Raw genomic sequence first — 19134 nt, forward strand, 5'->3', positions numbered from 1 at the left:
CTGCCCAGCGTGACCTCTCGCCCCTCTCAGTTCCCCTGATTCTTCCTTGGCTCTCAGCCTTCACAGCAGGAGGTGTGTGACACCCAGGGTGACCTTGGGCCACTTGCCCAACCTCAGTGTCATCACCTGCAGAATGGAGATAACACAGGAGATCCTTCAGGGGGTGGCTGTGAGGCTCAAATGCGATAGCAGAGCTTGGGGGCGTTGCATGGACACACGGACAGGCAACCAGCTCCTCCGGGTTTAGATCTGGTCTGCTGTGGGCTTTTGGGCAACTTATTTAACCTCTCTGGGCCTCAGTTTTATCATGTGTAAGATGAAATAAGAATAATAGTGCCTATTTCATAGGACTTTTGGGGGGATTAAACAAGCTTATACACGGAAAGCTCTTTGAATAGTGTCTGCCACTTACCACGTGCTAGGTAAGAGCCAGCCATTATTATTATTGTTGTTATAGGGTTTAACACCGTACTGTGCATATAGGAAGTCCTCAAGAAATAACTTAAAAAAAAAACCCAAACCCAAACCAAAACACCCCAATCTGCCTTCTCCCTTTGGGCCTCATCTTCCCAATCAGCCTGAGCTCCTGGATGGGATGGGGAAGCAGCAGGAGTTTGACACAACTTGGTTGATTCATGTATCCAAAAAGCTGCCAGGTGCCATCTCTGTGTTTTTCTTACCCTTTTGTTTTGTTTTTTTTTTTTTTGGTGGCTGTGAAAACTGATGGAAACTACGGACCCTCTCCCCAGAAAGGTGCTCAGAAGCAAACATCACAATGTGTTGCACAGACTTTCAGGGGATCCCTGACCCCCGCTGAGGACCAGGGCAAGAAGCCCCTCTCTAGGTGACACCCTCTCCCATGTCTCATTTGTTGGTTTTACTCCAACAAAACAAAAGCTGGTCCTCCTCCCTCACCCTTCAGTGGGCGGTACCCCAGCTTCTACCCCAGCTCCCAGCCACCTTCACCCCCCGCCCCAGGCCCCCTGGCTCAGCGCCCACTCCAAGCCGCAAACCTTGGAGAGGAGTTGAATACAGCACCTGTTCGGCATTTGAGGGCTAAAAAAGAAAAAGAAAAAAACAGACTCAACTTTAAAAAAAATCAGACAGAAGGAATCATCCTCCAGGCCAAACACCATACTTCATGGGGCTCTTATTCACTGAGTGGGACTAAATGATGTTTACAGCCAAGAGGCCCTGGACTCACCTAGATGAGCCATCTAGGAGTTGCCCAAACGCTGGCAGCAGAGTGGAGAGGGCAGGGACGACCCAGACAACTGGCAGGGGGAGATTTTATTGTTGTTGTTCACAGATGATGGGATTTTTTCCCCCCCGCTTAATGTTAAGTGTAATTTTGGAATTATAGTACATGTTCCTGGGAAAACGATAACTTCAAACAATTGTTTCCTTGAGGCCAATTGTGTGCTTGGAATTGGGCTATTTGCTGTGGGTGGTGCCCATTCATTCATTCATTCATTCAAGGTTTATTAGGTACCTTCTTTATATGAGAAGCTGTTCCGGACACCCGAGATACAGCCACGAACAAGGCAACAGAGTTTCCTGTCTTAATGAAGTTTATAGTCTTGGCAGGAGAGACAGATAACACAGAATAAACAATAAATAGATGTTGGGTGGTAATGTGTGCTGAGAAGAAAGTCAAAGCAGGTGGGGGCTGGAGAGGGCTGGACACTATTTTAGTGAGTGTTCAGAGCGGAGGCCTGAAGGAGTGAGGTTTGGGGAGGGTCCCAGGAAGGAAGGAGGGCCATCCACCAGGTGGCCAGTCTTGTTTGGGTTGGGACAGCCCTGCAGGACTAATGACCCACAGGGCCAGTTCCCACAGCTGGGGGTTTCTGGATGATAAGTTTGCTGAAGGCCCCCAGTCCTCTGCTGGAACTTTTCCTGGGGCACATAGGTCCCTCCTGGCCGTGGCCTTGGGCCTCCCTGCCAAGCCAAAAGCACCCTCAGGGCTGTTTCTTCCTCATCCTTACCCCTCCCTATTGTACCTATGCTTTGCAGAGCCCAAAAACTTCTGCTGAAATCTGGATGAAGTTGGCAATATTTCAAGACATTGACTTTTAGGAAGGTTATACTATTTGCTATAGACTGAATGTTTGTGTTCCCCTAAATTCATATGTTGAAATCCTAACACCCAGTGTGATGGTATGAGGAGGTGGGGCCTTTGGGATGTAATTAGGTCATGAGGGTGGAGTCCTAATGAATGGAATTAGTGCCTTTATAAGAGAGCCAGAGAGCTCCCTCACCCCTTCTGCCATGTGAGGACACAGCAAGAAGACAGTTTTCTATGAACCAGGAAGCAGGCTCTTACCAGAATCTAGCCAAGCTGCATCTTTGATCTCTTACTTCCCAGGCTCCAGAACTGTGAGAAGTAAATTTCTGTTGTTTGTAAGCAACCCAGTCTACAGTATTTTGTTAAAACAACCTGAAGGGACTAAGACACTCTTAGAAGAAATATAGGGCATAGAGGGACAAAGCTAAATGACACCAGGAGGAAACAATCAGATAAATCCAGAATGTGGGACACTTTACAAGACAACTGGCTTGGTCTCTTCAAAAATATCAGTGCAATGAAAAATAAAAGGATGGGAGAAGTGTTCTAGATTAAAAGGAACATACAACCAAATGGATGTGTACTCCATGAGCAGACCCTGCTTTGAACAGGTGAACTGTAAAAGATACTTTAGGGACCTTTGGGGGAATTTCAATAGACTGGGTTTCAAATGGTATGCAGAAATTATTGTTAATTTTCTTAGGTGTGATAACAATATTTGCAGTTAGGAGAATATTCCTTTATTTTGGACATGATGTTGGTGTGTGGAGATGACAGGTAATGATGTCCATAATTTACTCTGAAATTCTTCACAAAGTAAATAAGTAAGTAAATAAAAGCTAAGCTTTCTAAGGTTCAGAATGGCTCAAGGGAAGAGAATGAGATGCCCCAGGGGACACGGCTCACCTTCCTGGGCTTGGCTGGGCCCCAAATGCTTGACAAACCCCAGGGCGTGCACTTCCTGTGGGTTTAGGAAGGAAATGTGCAGCAGCACCTGGCACATAGTAGGTGCTTAACCAAAGTTGAATGAATGAATGGATAGTCTTTGTGGGATTCATCTCCTCGGATGGGTTCTGGCTGATCACAGCCCCCCTCCCACGTTTACATCCACCGTCCTTCAAACTCATCACAAGACAATTAAAAACATGGGCAGACTGTCAAGGATCACCTTTGAGGGAAGTGCCTGGGAGGGTCCTCTGAGGTCTCCCTGGATGATTCCAAGCACCGCCGCCATCACCTCTCCCCAAGCCCCTTCAGCACCTCCTGGAGGCCTCCTTGTGGAGCTCAGCTACTTCTGTAGCCCCACCGTTCAGGTCAAAAGTCAGTTGCTCATAATCATTTAATCATGAACGGCTGGCCTGCTGGTCCCTAATTATGTCATCGAATCAGGTGCTGCATGGTAAACAGCCTTGTTGCCTGTAAGGCTCCCGTCAGGTGAGACACATTGTAGGTACCCAAGAAGAACTTGGTATCCTAAATGATAATAATAATAGCAATAATAATTAATAAAAATAATAATATGTAACATTTATTCAGCACTTACTATTTCCAAGTGTCATGCTAACTGTATAACAAAAGTTCTTTCTTTAATTCTCCTAAGAAGCCTGTTCTGGTATTTTTTACTTTAATTCTGACCCCCATTTTGCAGACCGGTTCCTAGTTTCACAATTAGGAAGTGGCAGTGCCAGGATTCAAACTCCGGTTGCCTCATTCCTGCTTCTCCCCCAGGAACAATGTTTAGGCCACATCTTCTGTGGTCCTCGAAGGCTCAGGATTCCTTAGTTGTGGGGCTGGTGAATGCTTGAGGACAGCTGGGAAAGCCATGAGCCCCCAGGGCCCAAGAGCTGCAACTCCGGTTATTGTGTTTTTTCCCGACCAAGCTCCATGTTGAAATGATTATCCAGAATAATATCCCATGCCTCTTCTTTCACAATCCTCAGAGGCAACCCACAGGATGGTTGAAAGTCAGATAGGTTGATGTGTCACCTTTTATGGAAGTGCCTGGGAGGACCCTTTCCCAGAGGCCAGCCTGCAGAGGTAAGTACCCTGGTTGCAGACACTCCCCTTCAGCCAGGAAAATGTTCAGGTCCCCTGGCTTTCTTGTCAGTCATTTGGGGAAGGGGTTCCTGGCGGGTCCCCACTAGCATCTGAGCTAGGATAGACCATTTCTCATCTTTGCTCCTTTCTCAGGGCCGATTGCCCATCCATCTCCCCGTCAGCGGAGGTTGATATTAGATAAAGACCAGTTGTCACTGGTGGGCTCTGCCCCGATTTTCTTCCCCTGAATGCATCCTCTCAACAGGTGTCTGGTGACACAGGACCCATGAGGTCCTGCCTGCCTCACAGATGTTAGGTTCCAGCCACAAAACCAAAAAAAAAAAACTGAGGTGGGAAAGAAGGATCCAGATTTCACTGAAAATGAGGCTTTTCAGGGTTGCTGACTAAGGAGTTTTCTTTCCAAACATCTGAAAGTGCAAACAGATTGTAAATTAAGAGGGAGTTACAAGATAGTAGCTGAAGGGAAACAACGCCTCCCTGCTCTCTGGTTGTGGCTGGTGTGGCACTGATGGGACCCAGGCAGCCAAGAGAGGTGATTAGCCCGGCAGGTGGGTGGGATGGGGCCAGGGTGCTGGGGACAGCGTTCAGGCCTCTTCCTTGAGCCAAGGGGGAGTAGCTTGTTCTGACAGGAGGTAGAACACTGGTCTGTGTCTTCTCTTGCGCCAATGAATTAGTGATTGCCACCCAGATCAAAGTTCAGGCTCCCAAGGCAACTCAGCAAAAATAAAGTGAAACAAATTATAACCCATTCAAACCAAGCTTCTCATGACCAAAGCATGAAGCCAGGAGTTGGACGGCCCTTGAGTCACACTTCTCTGCTCCTTCTGAGTAAAAATACTGATTTCAGTGAAATGTCTTCATTCAGCTGAGGCTTGAATTTATAATGGGAGGAGAGCCCCTGGCATAGCTGTCTCTGGCAGTAATCCTGCTGGGTTTGGGGTGCTGGGGCCGTGATGGGGAGCCTGGGCCCAGAGCGGAAAAGTCAAGAGCATTTCCCGCTGCCATGACCACACCACCTCCAGACGCAACGCGGAAGCACTGCTTTAGAGAGCAGAACAGAAAAAGAGGGGTGGAGAGTGGAAGGACTGTTGAAAACCCAGAGCTGGCTGGGCAGGTTTCAACGTGGAGCATGCCTTCAGGTTCCCTTGTCGTGTCACTGAGTTCAGTAACTATCAGCGTGACACCCCCTTTCAGGGATATCAAGCTTTGTCTGACGACCCCTGAGTGTGGTCCTCTGAGCCCCTCTGAGTACACCCAGGCCTTGCTCAGAGGCTGACTGTCCAGCACCATCCACTGAGGGCCCCCTCTGGGGAAAGGTCGGGATTCTGGGTTTGGGAATCTCCTACAGAGCTGTGTGCTTTCCAAACGGGGCTTGCCTGGCGGTGTGAGCTGTGCCCCAGGGGCGGCCGAGATACCCCCATGTCCAGTCCCTACTTGCTGCTTACACAAGGCAGGAATCGAGGCCAAACCAAAACAAAACAGACAGCTTTGGGCAAAATGGAAACCCCACGGGGTTGGTGTTAGCATTGGGGGGTGGCTTCAGAGCTTGGAGAATCGAGTTGGTAATTAATGGCATAGGGTATCTTGGAAAAATTCAGACAGGACTTGAGGTAGGGCTCATAATATTTGCAAGCAAAGGCACACACAGCACAGGTTCTGGAAGGATCCCTCCATTTCACCGAGGGGTTCAGCATTAACAGGTTCAGGAAGAAAAACAAGGTGAAAGTCCGTCCACCTGCCAGGCCCTGTGCCAGAGACCACGGGCCCAACCGGAGCCAGACACGGTCCTACCCTCAAGAAGCTCACGGCCTGAGGGAGAAATGAGCAAACCGGTCCTCATGAAGCAAGGCCACAGGTGCCTTGACAGCCCTCATCACGCTGTGAAGCGTTCAGCCTCTGGCGTCGGACGGCCCTGGCTTCTAGACTCTTCTGCTTCCTGGCTGAGCGATCTTGGGGAAGTTGCACAACGTTCCAGGTGTTGGTTTCCTCCGCAGCAAACTGGGGGTGAGTACAGTTCAGGTACCTCCTAGGGTTCCGGGGAGGCTGCAGAGAGTGAGTCTGGCCCACGGCGGTGCTCCTAATAATGCAGAGAAGCTCGTTTGATGATAATAATGTAAACCTAGTATTATCAGAGAAGCTTGCCAAGCACCCAGGGTGGCTGGAGACCAGTCGTCTGCTGTTCGGGGCGGGCCGGGGGGGCGGTCCAGAGAGGCTCCCACAGGGTGATGCCGCACGGTGAGGAAGAGTGACCCTGGGAGGGGGCGTTTGGGTCCCGGAGAGCAGCCGGCAGTCCCGGCAGAGCCCACTGCGCAGGGGGACAGAGCCCCCAGGTGCTCTGCGACGTGCCAAGGGGTTAAGACTTTGTCGGTAGGGTGAAGGGGTACTGGGAAAGCTTTCTGACAGGAGAAGAGCACTCTGCCATCAGCAGAAGATTAGATGGGAAGGGAGGCAAGGCGGGGAGGGTCAGCGTGGGCTGTAACAGTGGGCACGTAAGAGACTCTGGGGGCCTGAAGGTGGAGGAGATGGGGATGTAGGAGGCGTCGCTGGTAGGACTCCAGAACCGACAGGATCAGGGATGAGGCAGGGGAGCAGGCCAAGAGCGAGCGTGGAGTTTGGCCACCAAGGCCGGGGCGGGGGTGTGGAGGCAGGGGAGTGCAGGGCTGTGTGGCACACGGGCTTCAGTGCAGGGGTCTGGGGGCCGTCTGGGTGGGGGCGATGGGGCCATCAAATCCTGGTGCAGAGCTGGGGGAGGGGCAAGGGTAAGGATCTCCAGCAAGACTCTTGGTTACCTGTTTGGGCTGAGGAGCCATATGGGAAACACTATGTAGGTGACCAGAGTGGCCCCTTTCCTGAGGCAGACGCAGCACTGATGACATTCTCACCCGCTGACCCTTGTGAGTTTTCATGACCCTCGTCACTGACCCCCAGGAGAGAGATGACAACACCGGAGAGGCGCGTGAGCGTGGTCAAAAGGTGAGTCCAGAGGTGAAAGCCAAAGGAGCCAATGTCACCGTTCACAGTCAAGTTCAGGGTATAGATAAGGGGTCTGTCGTCCTTAAATCCTGATTTTGGAAAACTGAAGGAAGGGAACAGTTCTTGAAAGAGGTAAATTTAAAATAAAATAAAATATTATTATATGAAGTGATATGAATGCTATCCTCAGAGATAGTCCCCCTGAAAAGATGAGGTCAAGTGACGGACAACTGAGGCATGAGATACTTGGAGGGCAACCTGAGGTTTGTGGACGTTGGGTGGACTTTCTGACTTTACTGTCAGGAAGACAATCGTTTTTCCCACCATCAGCCTTTTATCTGCATCATCAGCGATGGAGTACTGACCTGGATGAGTGATGATAATACAAAAGTATTTATTGAGTTCTTACTATGTGCCAGTGACTCTATGGATTATCCTCATATAACCTCGCATCCTCAGTAGAAGTCATTTTATCTCCTACTAGTTTTATCACCCTTATGCTTCTTTGGGAGCACTAGGGCACAGACATTATCAAGCTGGATGAGGGATTGGAGATCATGTGTAGAAATGCTCAGGATACCCACAAATTGCCACAGGCAGAGTGTGAGGGATTCGGCAAGGCTTCGCCTGTTCTTAGGATGCGTGGGCACGATAGAGAAACGTGGGTGTCGCTGTGCTGGGAAGATGTGTGCTGAGTCTTCCTGGCTCTCTGCGAGGGGAGTTGCAGGGATTTGTACTGGTCAACATCTGGGTCAGTGATCTGGATCATAAAGGTTATTTATCAATCTTCAGATGACAAAACTGAGGAAGGAGGGAGAGACTACATGCTAGATGGTACAATAAAGATTTGATGAGAGGGACAGGCTGAAGTGATCATCCAAAGCTAACAAAATAAATTTGTAAAAGGACAAATGTAGAACTCTGTTTTCAGATCTAAAAACTCAAGTACACAAGTAGATGATAGAGAAAATCTGGCTTGATGGCAGTTATGGAGGAAAAGGCCGTTTACACAATTTAAAGAGGCAACATTGTTGCCCTATACAATAATGTAATTGTAGGCTACATTTTAAAAAAGTGTCTGAAATAAAATAAATATGAGCCCCTTTCTAGTGATGAAGCAACATCTGGCCCAGTCTCAGGAGCACATTTTAAGAGGAACTTTGGTAAACTGGAACAATGTCCAGGGAAGGATGACATATATGGGAAAGGCCTGCAAACCAGGTCATCATGGGAGACCTTGTAGAAGAAGGGGACAGGGAACATGATAGTGGTCTTCAGTATTTATGGTAAAGGGATTAGGTTTATCCCGTGAAGCTTGAGAGGGGATGGCTTGAACCAACAGGAGGTTATGGGGAACCAGGCTTCCACTCAGTAGATGTCCTAAGAATCAGTTCTGGCCAACAAAGCACGTGTCTTGGGGGGCAAGCGACCTTGTGAGATTCTGAGCACATGTGAGGTCCCTGTAAATGTTCAGGCAAAGGCTGGACTGGCTGCCCATTCAGAGGGGAGATGCAGGAGGGTGTAAATGAAAAGACCAAGAATCGGGAAGCTGGGTTCATGTCCTGCCTCTGGTTATAGATGAGTAATGCTGTGAAAGCCCATTTCCTTTTCCAGGCTTCAATTTCTTCAGCTCTGGAAGTTTAATCATCATTGGCTTTCGACGTTTGGTGGCAATGGAACCCTCTTATCAAATGAAATCTTCTGCAAATCGCCCTGCTCCCCGTATAAGCCCAGTGTGTTACTAGTGGACACGCCCGTGACTGCAGGGCTGAGCTCTCCTGCAGTGCTCCTCCTGGAGTGGTTTGCAAAGCACTGGGCCAGCTGAACTTTCAGTCCTAAAATTCTGATTCTCTAAGGTTTCTTCCTACTTTAGCTTTTGATTCTATAGATTCCACTCCCTCATTTTATGCATCAAGTACCTGTGACTTAGAAAAGGGGTTTATCCAAGATCTTACAGGTGACTGGTGGCAGAGCTATACTTAGAACACACAACTCCTAGCTTAATCCGCTGCCCCTTCTACCTCACCAGGAGGCTCTCTACTTCCACCCATGATTTGTCTTAGCATCTGTGCCCCCAGAAGGTCCCGGTAAACCTGAGCTGCCCCCTATTGATTCTTTACCCCCTTGGAAAAGCACCAGGAAGGCAACAGATCCTGTTTGAGGCATTGCTGCAGCGTGAGACAACGATCCCAGATTTCATTTCCCTGTGTTATTACTTTAGCTCCATGGAATACTGTTTGTATGGACTGAGAAGTGAAAAACAGGAGTGACTCAGGCTTCCGGTTGTCCTACATGATCTGTTCTCTCCTTCCTTACTACTAGAGTCCCTTTTAGATGGCCACCCAGAATAAAGGTATTCCCCAGTCTCTTTTGCAGCTAGATATGGCATTGCAACTAAGTTCTGGCCAATAGGTTGGAATTAGAGAGACTTATGGAAAGTGTCCTTAGCAGGAAGGAGCATGCCCTTCGCCCATGATGGATGGAATGCAGACTTGGTGGCTGGACCCCCAGCAGCCACCGTGGACCATAAGCTAGAAACCATGTGTTGATAAGGGTGGAACAGGATGGTAAGAGCTTGTATCTCTGATGAGCTTATGAAGCCTCTTTACCAGCCCCAGACTGTTTCCTCACGTTTTACAGGCAAGAGAAATAAACTCCTAACGTTGAAGCCACCGTTACCATTTTCCATCAACTGTCATTGAATATAAGAGCAGCGTTATTTCATACATCACTAAGAAAAAGAAACTACTGCCAATTAAACAGCTACCCCATCCAGCTAACCCATTCCAACTTCAGAGAAGTTCGAATGTAGCAAAAGGATGAGTCTTATTACATGAAACGCAGTATTTTTGGTTTTTGTTACTCATAGCCAAGCCTAATCCTGATTCAAGAAACATGAGGGAGCAAAAAGACAAGTTCTAAATAAAGAGCATGACAATCATGTAGAGGGAAGAACAAGTCTCTATAAAAGAATGACTCATAAAAATAGTAGTGACACATGACTCAATTTAGGGAAGTTTCTCCTATAACTTCCCAGTCTGGCTTGAATTAACTGGGGAATTATGTATGGCTATTTGGATTTGGCCATCAAGTGAGATGAGACTCTAGGGGATGAGTGGGCTGGTTTTAAGATGTCAAAGACCCAAAGGGGATTGCTAAGGCAGTCTCCATTGCGTGTGATTTGGTTTTAGGGTCTCTGACTCCTTGGTTTCTTCTCCCCAACTCTGCAGGGTCCTCCTGGCTGACTTTGAGAAGGACAAATGGGCAGCTGCTGCCAGAAGCAGCTGATGACCAAGACAAGCTTGCAGCCAACAGGCTCTCCCTTAGCTGAGATTCGCATGGAGATGCTCACGGCTTTTCCCGCACCAGCCCTGCTACTGCTTTCCAGTGTAATTTGAGCCTTTCTGGTGCAAAGCTGAGCACTTTTGGTCCTCAGGACTAGAGCCCTGACCTGAAGCTATGGCAACCCAGTATTAATGTACCTGAGTGATTAAAACATTAAAGGCCAATATGACACACGAAAGGGAAAGGGAAATCTGGCTTATTGAAGATTGGTTATAAGATGGACTACCCACTTTGTGTGTCATTAAAGCAGGGGCACTTTCATGAGAAATGCCCACTTGATCACTTTGAAATTATAACACAACTTATTTTAAGTGATCCTATCTCCTGCGACTGCATCTTGAATCTACCGGGACACCAGGGGCCTTTATAGATTTTGCGGACTCTATGCTCTGGCTATCGTTTATTGATGGTCTCCTGTGATAAATGTTTTACACCTATTATTTAACACATCAACCCCACAGGTAGGTGGTTTCATTCCCATTTTTAAAGATAATATAACTGTGGCTCAGAGAAGTTGATTAACTTTCTCATGGTATCACACACAGATAATAAATGGGCTCTGAACCTAGGTTGATGAAGGCTACCATTATCATTTAGTTGTAATGGACTGTAGAAGCAGCCCTTTAAAAGCTTCAGTTACTGAAACATGTAAAGGTCTGCTGAGGAATACTTTTATCCTTCCATTCAGAAGGTCCACTGGGCACTGAAGACTTGTGACTATTCTGAAGGAAAGCCTTCTCTGAAAAAAAAAAAAAAAAAAAAGTTGGGGAAACGGCAGGAGATGGACTGGATAAGCATTCTTTGCTCCAGGCCTTACTTAAATTACACTCAGGCAACTGTTCCAATGGCTCGTGTAATAACCTGGCAACACAGGAACCTCTGTCAATGACAGAGGTGCAGAAGAGTTCCAATGGAACATTCCCATGGTCGATGAGGTGGGCTACTGTTGGGCTGATTGCCTATTTTTACTGAAATACGTCATGTGACTTTTTGCTGAGGCAACATCTAATCTAATAACAATATTTTAAAAGTGCTTTTAAGAAATTTTCTGCTCACCTTAATTTCACGCATATATTTCCTTGGGAAGAAAAAAAATTCCCTACAAATCCCTATTTAACTTTGCCAATTCTGATGAAGATACATTATAATGATCATGGGAATTTCTTGTATGATCTCATGTTCTACATAAAAACAGCTCAGCTACTTAAAGGGTTGACTCAAATTCTTATGGGTGAGAATCTAATTCTTCTTGGTTTTAATAAACTGGAAGCCCTACCAAATGATTTCCTCTGGATTGAAACATATTAAGATGAAATAAAACTTAACGTTCAAATTCATTACATTTTCCCTCAGATACCAAAGTACAGACACCAGGCTAAATTTCTTTTAAATTATTTTATTTTTGTGTAAGCTAAAAGGAAATTTACACACTGAAATCTCAAAAGACCTTGGGCATGCACATTAACCTTGTTAGAGGTTCCTCTACATGTCTCTTTTTTTCCATAGGAATTTCCCCAAACATTTAAAACCCATAGTTTTTACTGTATATACAGCCTAAACCATAGCAATCTATGATTATGTCATTTTACACTGTGCAAAATCCTCAAAAAATAGTGGTATGATAGAACAAAAAAATCAGTAACAAGTAAATTTCATGGTAAGACATTCATGTAATTTGGTCCTTCTCTAAACCAAACTGATTTAAAACAGACAGACACAATCTCTTTAAACCCCTTCAATCAAGTTCTGACAATGATCCATACCCTAGAACAAAAGAGCAATCGATGAAAGTACCTTGCAAAAGGTCAAACAGCAACAGGCCAGACTGAAAAGATTAAAAAAGAGCACAAAAATGGTAACAAAAGCCAGATCTGAAACAAACCCACCACACATAAAATTAAAAAAAAAAAATTTAAACAGGGACTTGGAGCTTATTTATGAGAGCAAAAGTAATTCAGTGTATGATGTGAAAAATTAATAGGACAGTCAATGCAATCTGAAAAGACTGAAGGGGATTTCACAGACAGTGGAGATTTGACTTTTTAGTTTTCATTTTTTTATTTCAAAAGTTTTGTAAGAAGGACACCACCAGTGTATTTCACAAAGACATAAATGTATACACCCCAGCAACACAAAAAGAATAAATCTTCAAAAATGTTCACCCCGATTATTTACATTTGTTTCTAATATAAATTTAGGACTTCAGTATGTAAATAAATATACATTACTATGTATACCTTTCTAGTGCGGCTTACCAACAAATCAGCTGAACTTTAATTTTTTTTTTTTTTTTTTTTAATTAGAGCAGGTATGCTTTTGATGGTGGGGAAGGGCTGGAGGGAAGGAAAAGCAATTGAAACCGTCCAGTTCACGTCAGTCATCAGTCTGCCTTCTCTTGGGAGCTTGTGGAAGGTGTCAAGGTGGTTGGGAACATCAACACCTTGGCATGCATGAACGTCAGGTCAGGAAGGCTGGCGATCACCTTGATGGCTTCTTCACTCAGGTGCTCTTCTCTTTTCGGTTTCCTGTTGACAAATGGAAAAAGAGAAGTGTGTTAAAGTGACTTTTGCTGTAGGTCAAACGGGAGAAAATCTACTCTCAAGGTGGACAGCAATCTGTGGGGACTTGCGTTATCTTTCCCTCTGCCAGTCCCTGAACCTCGTAATACCTTTGTGTTGAGTGCTTCCTGTGCCAGAGGCCAAATCTCTTACAAAGATTCACACTGAATTTATGTATGTTCATTACAGTTAGGCATGTACATAGACATTCACATGTACCTATGCACAGCTTGCAGCTCTATTTAAGCTTAGAAGCATCTACCTAGGCATACTTTTAAAATGTTACTAGGGAACTCCCTGGTGGTCCAGTGGTTAGGACTCCGTGCTTCCACTGCGGGGGTCACGTGTTCGATCCCTGGTCGGGGAACAAAGATCCTGCACGCTGTGTGGCGCAGCCAAAAAAAAGTTACGAAGCAGAGATATAATGCTGAAGCCCTAGTTAATAACACTCTGCCCAACTGGATTTCCCCCTCCCCCCTGAGAAACTACCAAATTTGCCTCAACATAAAGCAAAGTGTCTGGCACAGTCCTTGTAAGTCATTTTAACCTCAGGCTTTCTTCAACCCCAAAGGGGAATTCCAGGACAGAAAGCCCTCAGCTCAAAAACACCCAGCCTCTGCCCCACTGGGATGCAGCTAGATGGTAGGTCCAAAGGCCGCAGCACTAGGGCCAGCTACTCATGCCGAGAATGCACCCGGGCAGGAAGGACACAGGGAGAGGGGAAATCTCGAAATCTGTTGGGTCCTATAGATGAAATGCCCCTAATATAAGAAGTGAGCAGCGTGCCGACACAGGGAAGAAGAGCTCCTGCTGACCCGGGTCTTCCCAGCAGGTGAGCCACAGAAAATGCCAATTGAGCCTCGAATGTGGCTCAAATTGAGCACATGATTGTAATCCAATCTTTATTTTTTCTAGGATGTTAAATATACTGAAAGATAGCTGCAGTCATAAAGATATTAATTTTAGATCAAAGTAATTTAAAATTGTTGACTCTAAAAGGCCCAATTCTCTTTTATGGTAAATGATAGTTGGTACTCTATTAGGTGTGACACAAGTTATTTCTTCCACCTAAGTATTTTCTTTGTCCTTGGGATGAGGTGCAGGAGGTTAGGAGATGAAACAAGAAAGAAAAGATAGATGCAGGTCTTTGTTTTACACCTGGACTTTTCTGTTGTTACCACATTTAAGTTCAGGCTGAAATAAAAAGATTTTACGGAACGACTGAAAAATCAAACATCAGACTTTTAGGACCAAAGTTCTTCAATATGGGGGTCAGCTTCAGGCACACTGAAACCATCAGTAGATCAACGAATACTGAACCCAGTTCCAGGGTTTCTCAGAAGAAAGGAATAGCACTCCACATTTTTTCTGATTAAAATCTACATTTTTAATTGCACTTAAATCCTGGTAAAACTATTAAGTGGATGGTTGATGGGAAGTTGCCTATCTGCATCATTCCAAAATAAAACCAGATAGTTCACTTTTTAGTCTCAAAGTGAAAAACTGGAAGACTACATGGGAAAGGGCAGCATCTCACCATGGTCAGTCTTAGCATCACTCACGATGGGGTCAACCAGACATTATGTGTCTTCTGATGCGATACAACACCTATGATGTATTCCAGCCAAAAGGTTTTACCTGAATCCATCAAACCTTTAGATATAATGTCCAGTTTACAGGAAATAAGGGGAATAGAGAAATATTTGAAAACTACTTGAAGGAAGCAAATGGACAAATCCACAGATTGGGACCTTCTGCAGGACAAGTGGACCAATCTTTTCAACAAGCTAGTGTTATTAAACTGAAAAGCAAACAGAAGGGATGGGGGTAGATATACTAGGTTAAAAGTGACTTAGCCATAGCAGCTAGGTACAATAGTCCTAGATTGGATGTTGATTTGGAGAAAGCAGAGAGAAAGGACATTGTTGGGGAATTTGAATACATATAGCCTGGGTATTAGATGAAATGAAAATTTACTGAAATCAATAGATGGAGACCACTGACTGCAAGGGAAGGCTCAATTCCGTATAGACTATAAAATCTCCTTTTTGGTTAAAACAACACCCATATGTGTATATTTGCAAAGATAAACATCTGAAAGAATATGCACTAAGGAGTTGTAGTGATCTGACTGGTAAGAATGTGATACTTTCATTAAAAAATTTTTGTCTATTTTCTAACTTTCTACCCTTACTGCTTCTGTAAAGATAAAAAATTATTAAAAACAGTAACCAGTAAAATTGCACCTAAATGGACTTCCTCATTTGTGGAGTGCAGTTGGGGTGTGGGGAAGGAGAACAAAGAAGAAGTTTTCACCCAAGGAATGGTTGGTAAATATTATTCTAGAGTTTCTACCAATTGCCTTATTTTCAGAGACACTACTTGAAGGCTGTCTGAAGTTGTATTTAAAAATACGAAAAAGTTTACATAGTTCATAGTTTGTGCATTTATCTGTAGTTGCTATGCGTTGATGTGATCTAGTTTTCTTAGAATATAAGAAAGAAGAAAATGCTTGAGGGGAATTTGAAAATAAAAAGTTACATCATGACCTTTCCTTGAAGCCAAAGGCAGTGACCTAATTTTGATTTATACTCTCCCTAGTTAAGATTTATCCTTTTGGCCAATGCAGTACAATTAAGAGTTCAGAAATAAACCCATACATTTATGGTTAAACTGATTTTCAACAAGAGGGAAATGGGGCAAGAACAGTCTTTTCAACAATCAGTGCTGGTACAACTGGATATCCACGTGCAAAAGAATGAAGTTGGACCCCTACCTTACACCATATTCAAAAATTAATTCAAAATACATCAAAGGTCTAAATATAAGAGGTGAAACTTTAAAACTCTTAAAAGAAAACCTAGATGTAACCCTTCCTGACCTTGAAGTAGGCAATGGTTTCTTAGATATGACACCTAAGGCACAAGCAATGAAATATATATATGTACATATTTATGTACACATATATGTATATCTATATACAGAGATATATATACACATATACACATATATATAGGGCTTCATCAAAATTAAGAAATGTTTGTGTTTCACATGACACTACCAAGAAAGTGAAAAAACAGCCTGCAGAATGAGATAAAATATTTGCAAATCCTGTGTCTGATAAAGGTCTAGTATGCAGAATATGTAAAGAGTTCTTAACAACAACAACAACTTCCCTAAAGAAGAGATACAACTGGTCAATAAGCACCTGAAAAACTGCTCAATATCATTGGCCATCAGGGAAATGTAAACCAAAATGACAATGAGATATCACTTCATACCCATTGGGTTGACTATAATCAAAAGACAGTAACAAGCCTTGTGAGAATGTGGCGACATTGGAACCCTCGAACTTTATTGGTGGAAATGCAAAATGGGGCCACTGCTTTGGAAAACAGTTTGGTAGTTCTTCAAAAAATTAAACATAGTGTTACCATATGACCCAGAAGTTCCACTCCCAAGAAAATCGAAAGCATTTGTCCACACAAAAACTTGTACATGAATGTTCATGGCAGCATTACTCATAACAGTCAAAAAGTGAAAACAACCCAAATGTCCATTAATTGATTAATGGGATAAGCAAAATGTGGTATAGCCACACAATGGAATATTATGCAGCCATAAAAAGGAATAGAGAGTGCCAATACATGCAACAACTTGGCTGAGCTTGAAAACATTATGCTAAGTGAAAGAAGCCAGACACAAAAGGCTATATAATGTATTATTCTGTTAGTATGAAATAACCAGAATATGCAAATCCATAGAGATAGACGGCAGATTAATAGCTGCCAGGGGCTGGGAAAACTGGCATATAGGGAGTGACTGCTAATGGGTACGGGGTTTCTTTCGGGGATGATAGAAATCTTCTGGAATTAAGATAGTGATGTTCTGGAATTAGATAGTAATGTTCTGGAATTAGTGGTAATGGTTGTACAACCTTGTGAATATACTAAAAGCCACTGAATTGTACACTTGACAAGGGCGAATTTCATGGCATGTGAATTATATCTCAATTAAAAGGTCAAAAAAAAGAAAAGAAAAAACCATGCATGCCTTTTGGCAACTAGTCCTCTGGCCTGTATAATCTTCAGTTAGAGGTCTGTGCCTACTAACTAGCTGGCTACCCACTGATTAAGATTAGGAAGTAATTTTTCTCTATATTAGAAAAGGTAAGCAAGAAGATGGAGCTATTTTAAAACTGAGAACTTGCATTTCTTTAAAATAAGAAGTCACTTTCACAACCTATGTTTAGAAAGTGAAGAGCACATGTACTTTCTCTTACATATGCAAAGGCATTTGGAAGAGTATGGGATGTTGTTTGCTACATGGCAAATTTCCTCTACCTAGACCACTGTTTCTTAACCTTTTCTTACCCTACAGTTCTTCAGTGCTTTTTCACTCTATCTTCTGTGTATTGACAAAAGCCAAGATTTTGCTGATGTGTACACTTCAAATTTTATTTTATTCAAAAACAAAAACAAAAAATGAAGCAAAACCGAAAAACAACAAAGATGCTTAAAATTCCTTTGGAATTATGCCACCCTGCCTTTCTCTTCCCTGTACAACTGAGAATCACTCATGGGGGCATTTTACAGTATTACCTTCTAATTATAAGACTTGTGAATATTTGCACTTCTCATCACTTTCAAATAGTTAATTCCTCCAAAGAGAAAACACAAAGTTGACAACTTGTTTTCTTTGCAATTTATTTTGTTTTAAATGTGAAGCTGGACAGGTACCAGAGACTAATTCAATACACTTACAACACTGACCCCAGGATTCACACTATAGTTTCAGTTCATTCCAGAATAGTACAGAATAAGAGAAAAAATGAAAATAACTTAAAGTGGTAGGAGTTGGAAGAGTGCTCTAGTGTACAGAATGTTTTAAGGGTGAGTTGAAAAGTTAGGAGAGCAAGCAAGTTAACAATGTGGCTTAGAGCTCCTCCTACTGGCACAGAGAATGAATTCTCACCACCGGGACTTTCAACACTACTACAGTTCACTCAGTGAGACTGCAGAGGGAAAAAGGTGAGGAAACACTAGGACTGTCCTTAGAAAAGGTTGTCCAAAAAGTAGCAGGAGAAAGCCCAAACGATAAAAGCATCAGTTTTTTGTTTGTCTGTTTGTTTTAAAAGTCATTAGCTTTTGGTTAACATATATAGAAAAAATGGATGAGAAATTTGTATAAGGAGAACATTAATTTGAAAATATGATTTATTTGGAAAGAGAAATTAGAAAGCAAGCAAAAAATCCACACTAGCTTCATTTACAAGCAAGTTCACTTAATAGGAGGCTTTAACAGCGCCAGGTAGTGTTACTACAAAGAAATAGGGGTGATAAGAACAAGGGAGAGAATCTGTGGCCAAACAAGAATGTGCAGACTACAAATCCATTCCCGGGAAAAGTTCAGGGTAGCCTTAATTATAAAACAAATAATAATGGATTTTCATGATTATAAATATTAATTGTATTAGTAATAATAAATATCTGTTGAATAGATACTTAAGCACACAACACAGTTCTAAAGGTGATGTGATAATTCAAGCCAAAGTTTTAAGACAGGTAAGCATTTATTATTTGCAAGGAAAACACGGCTTTATTAAATGGATGTTTTTCTACAGAAGAATTGATTTAAAAGATAAATCTGAATTTGACGTGTGAGTGGAATGTATTTAAACAGGGGAAAGAGCTATAATATCTCTGCCTAACTGGGCAAAAACAGGTAAATATTTTCACTTTAAAGTGCTGATGAATCATAGATTTGGTACCGCAGAGTTGGTATGCCAATCAACCAGTATGTGCTCTTGCAGTAGTGATTTCCTGGTTCATAATGATTACCTTCTTATTAGAAACTGCCTTATTCTTATGGCTAACATGTCAAAGCAATGGATTATTCCAGTGCTTAATTATGTAAAACAAAAGGTTTCCTGAATCCTGCACACAACGCCCACATGACATTCCTGTATCTGAGATAACTGCTTTTCTAAAGGCCCTGCCCCTGAGGGGCTCCCAGAAAGCTTGTTAAAAGCAAGGCTTCACGACCCAAATCAGAGGTGCTACGCATCAGCGAAATTTCAGAAAATAAAACAGTGGCCATTCCCTACTCTCTCTTAGCCCAGAGGTGAAAGGATCA

The 19134-nt window shown here is 43.5% G+C and overlaps 1 protein-coding gene across 2 annotated transcripts in view; it reads right to left on the reverse strand.

Annotated features, from left to right (window-relative positions):
- Positions 1–11821: 11821 nt before the first annotated feature.
- The window catches only part of AFTPH (aftiphilin), a 63022-nt gene continuing 55709 nt past the window's right edge, over positions 11822–19134 (reverse strand). For both annotated transcript variants that reach the window (XM_059943199.1, XM_059943200.1), the window contains one exon: positions 11822–12966. In XM_059943199.1, the coding sequence (XP_059799182.1) occupies positions 12822–12966 (145 nt within the window). In that variant the 3' untranslated portion in view covers positions 11822–12821. The remainder of the gene's footprint in view (positions 12967–19134) is intronic.

Source organism: Balaenoptera ricei, chromosome 13 (genome assembly GCF_028023285.1).
Source record: "Balaenoptera ricei isolate mBalRic1 chromosome 13, mBalRic1.hap2, whole genome shotgun sequence".
NCBI classification, from domain to species: domain Eukaryota; kingdom Metazoa; phylum Chordata; class Mammalia; order Artiodactyla; family Balaenopteridae; genus Balaenoptera; species Balaenoptera ricei.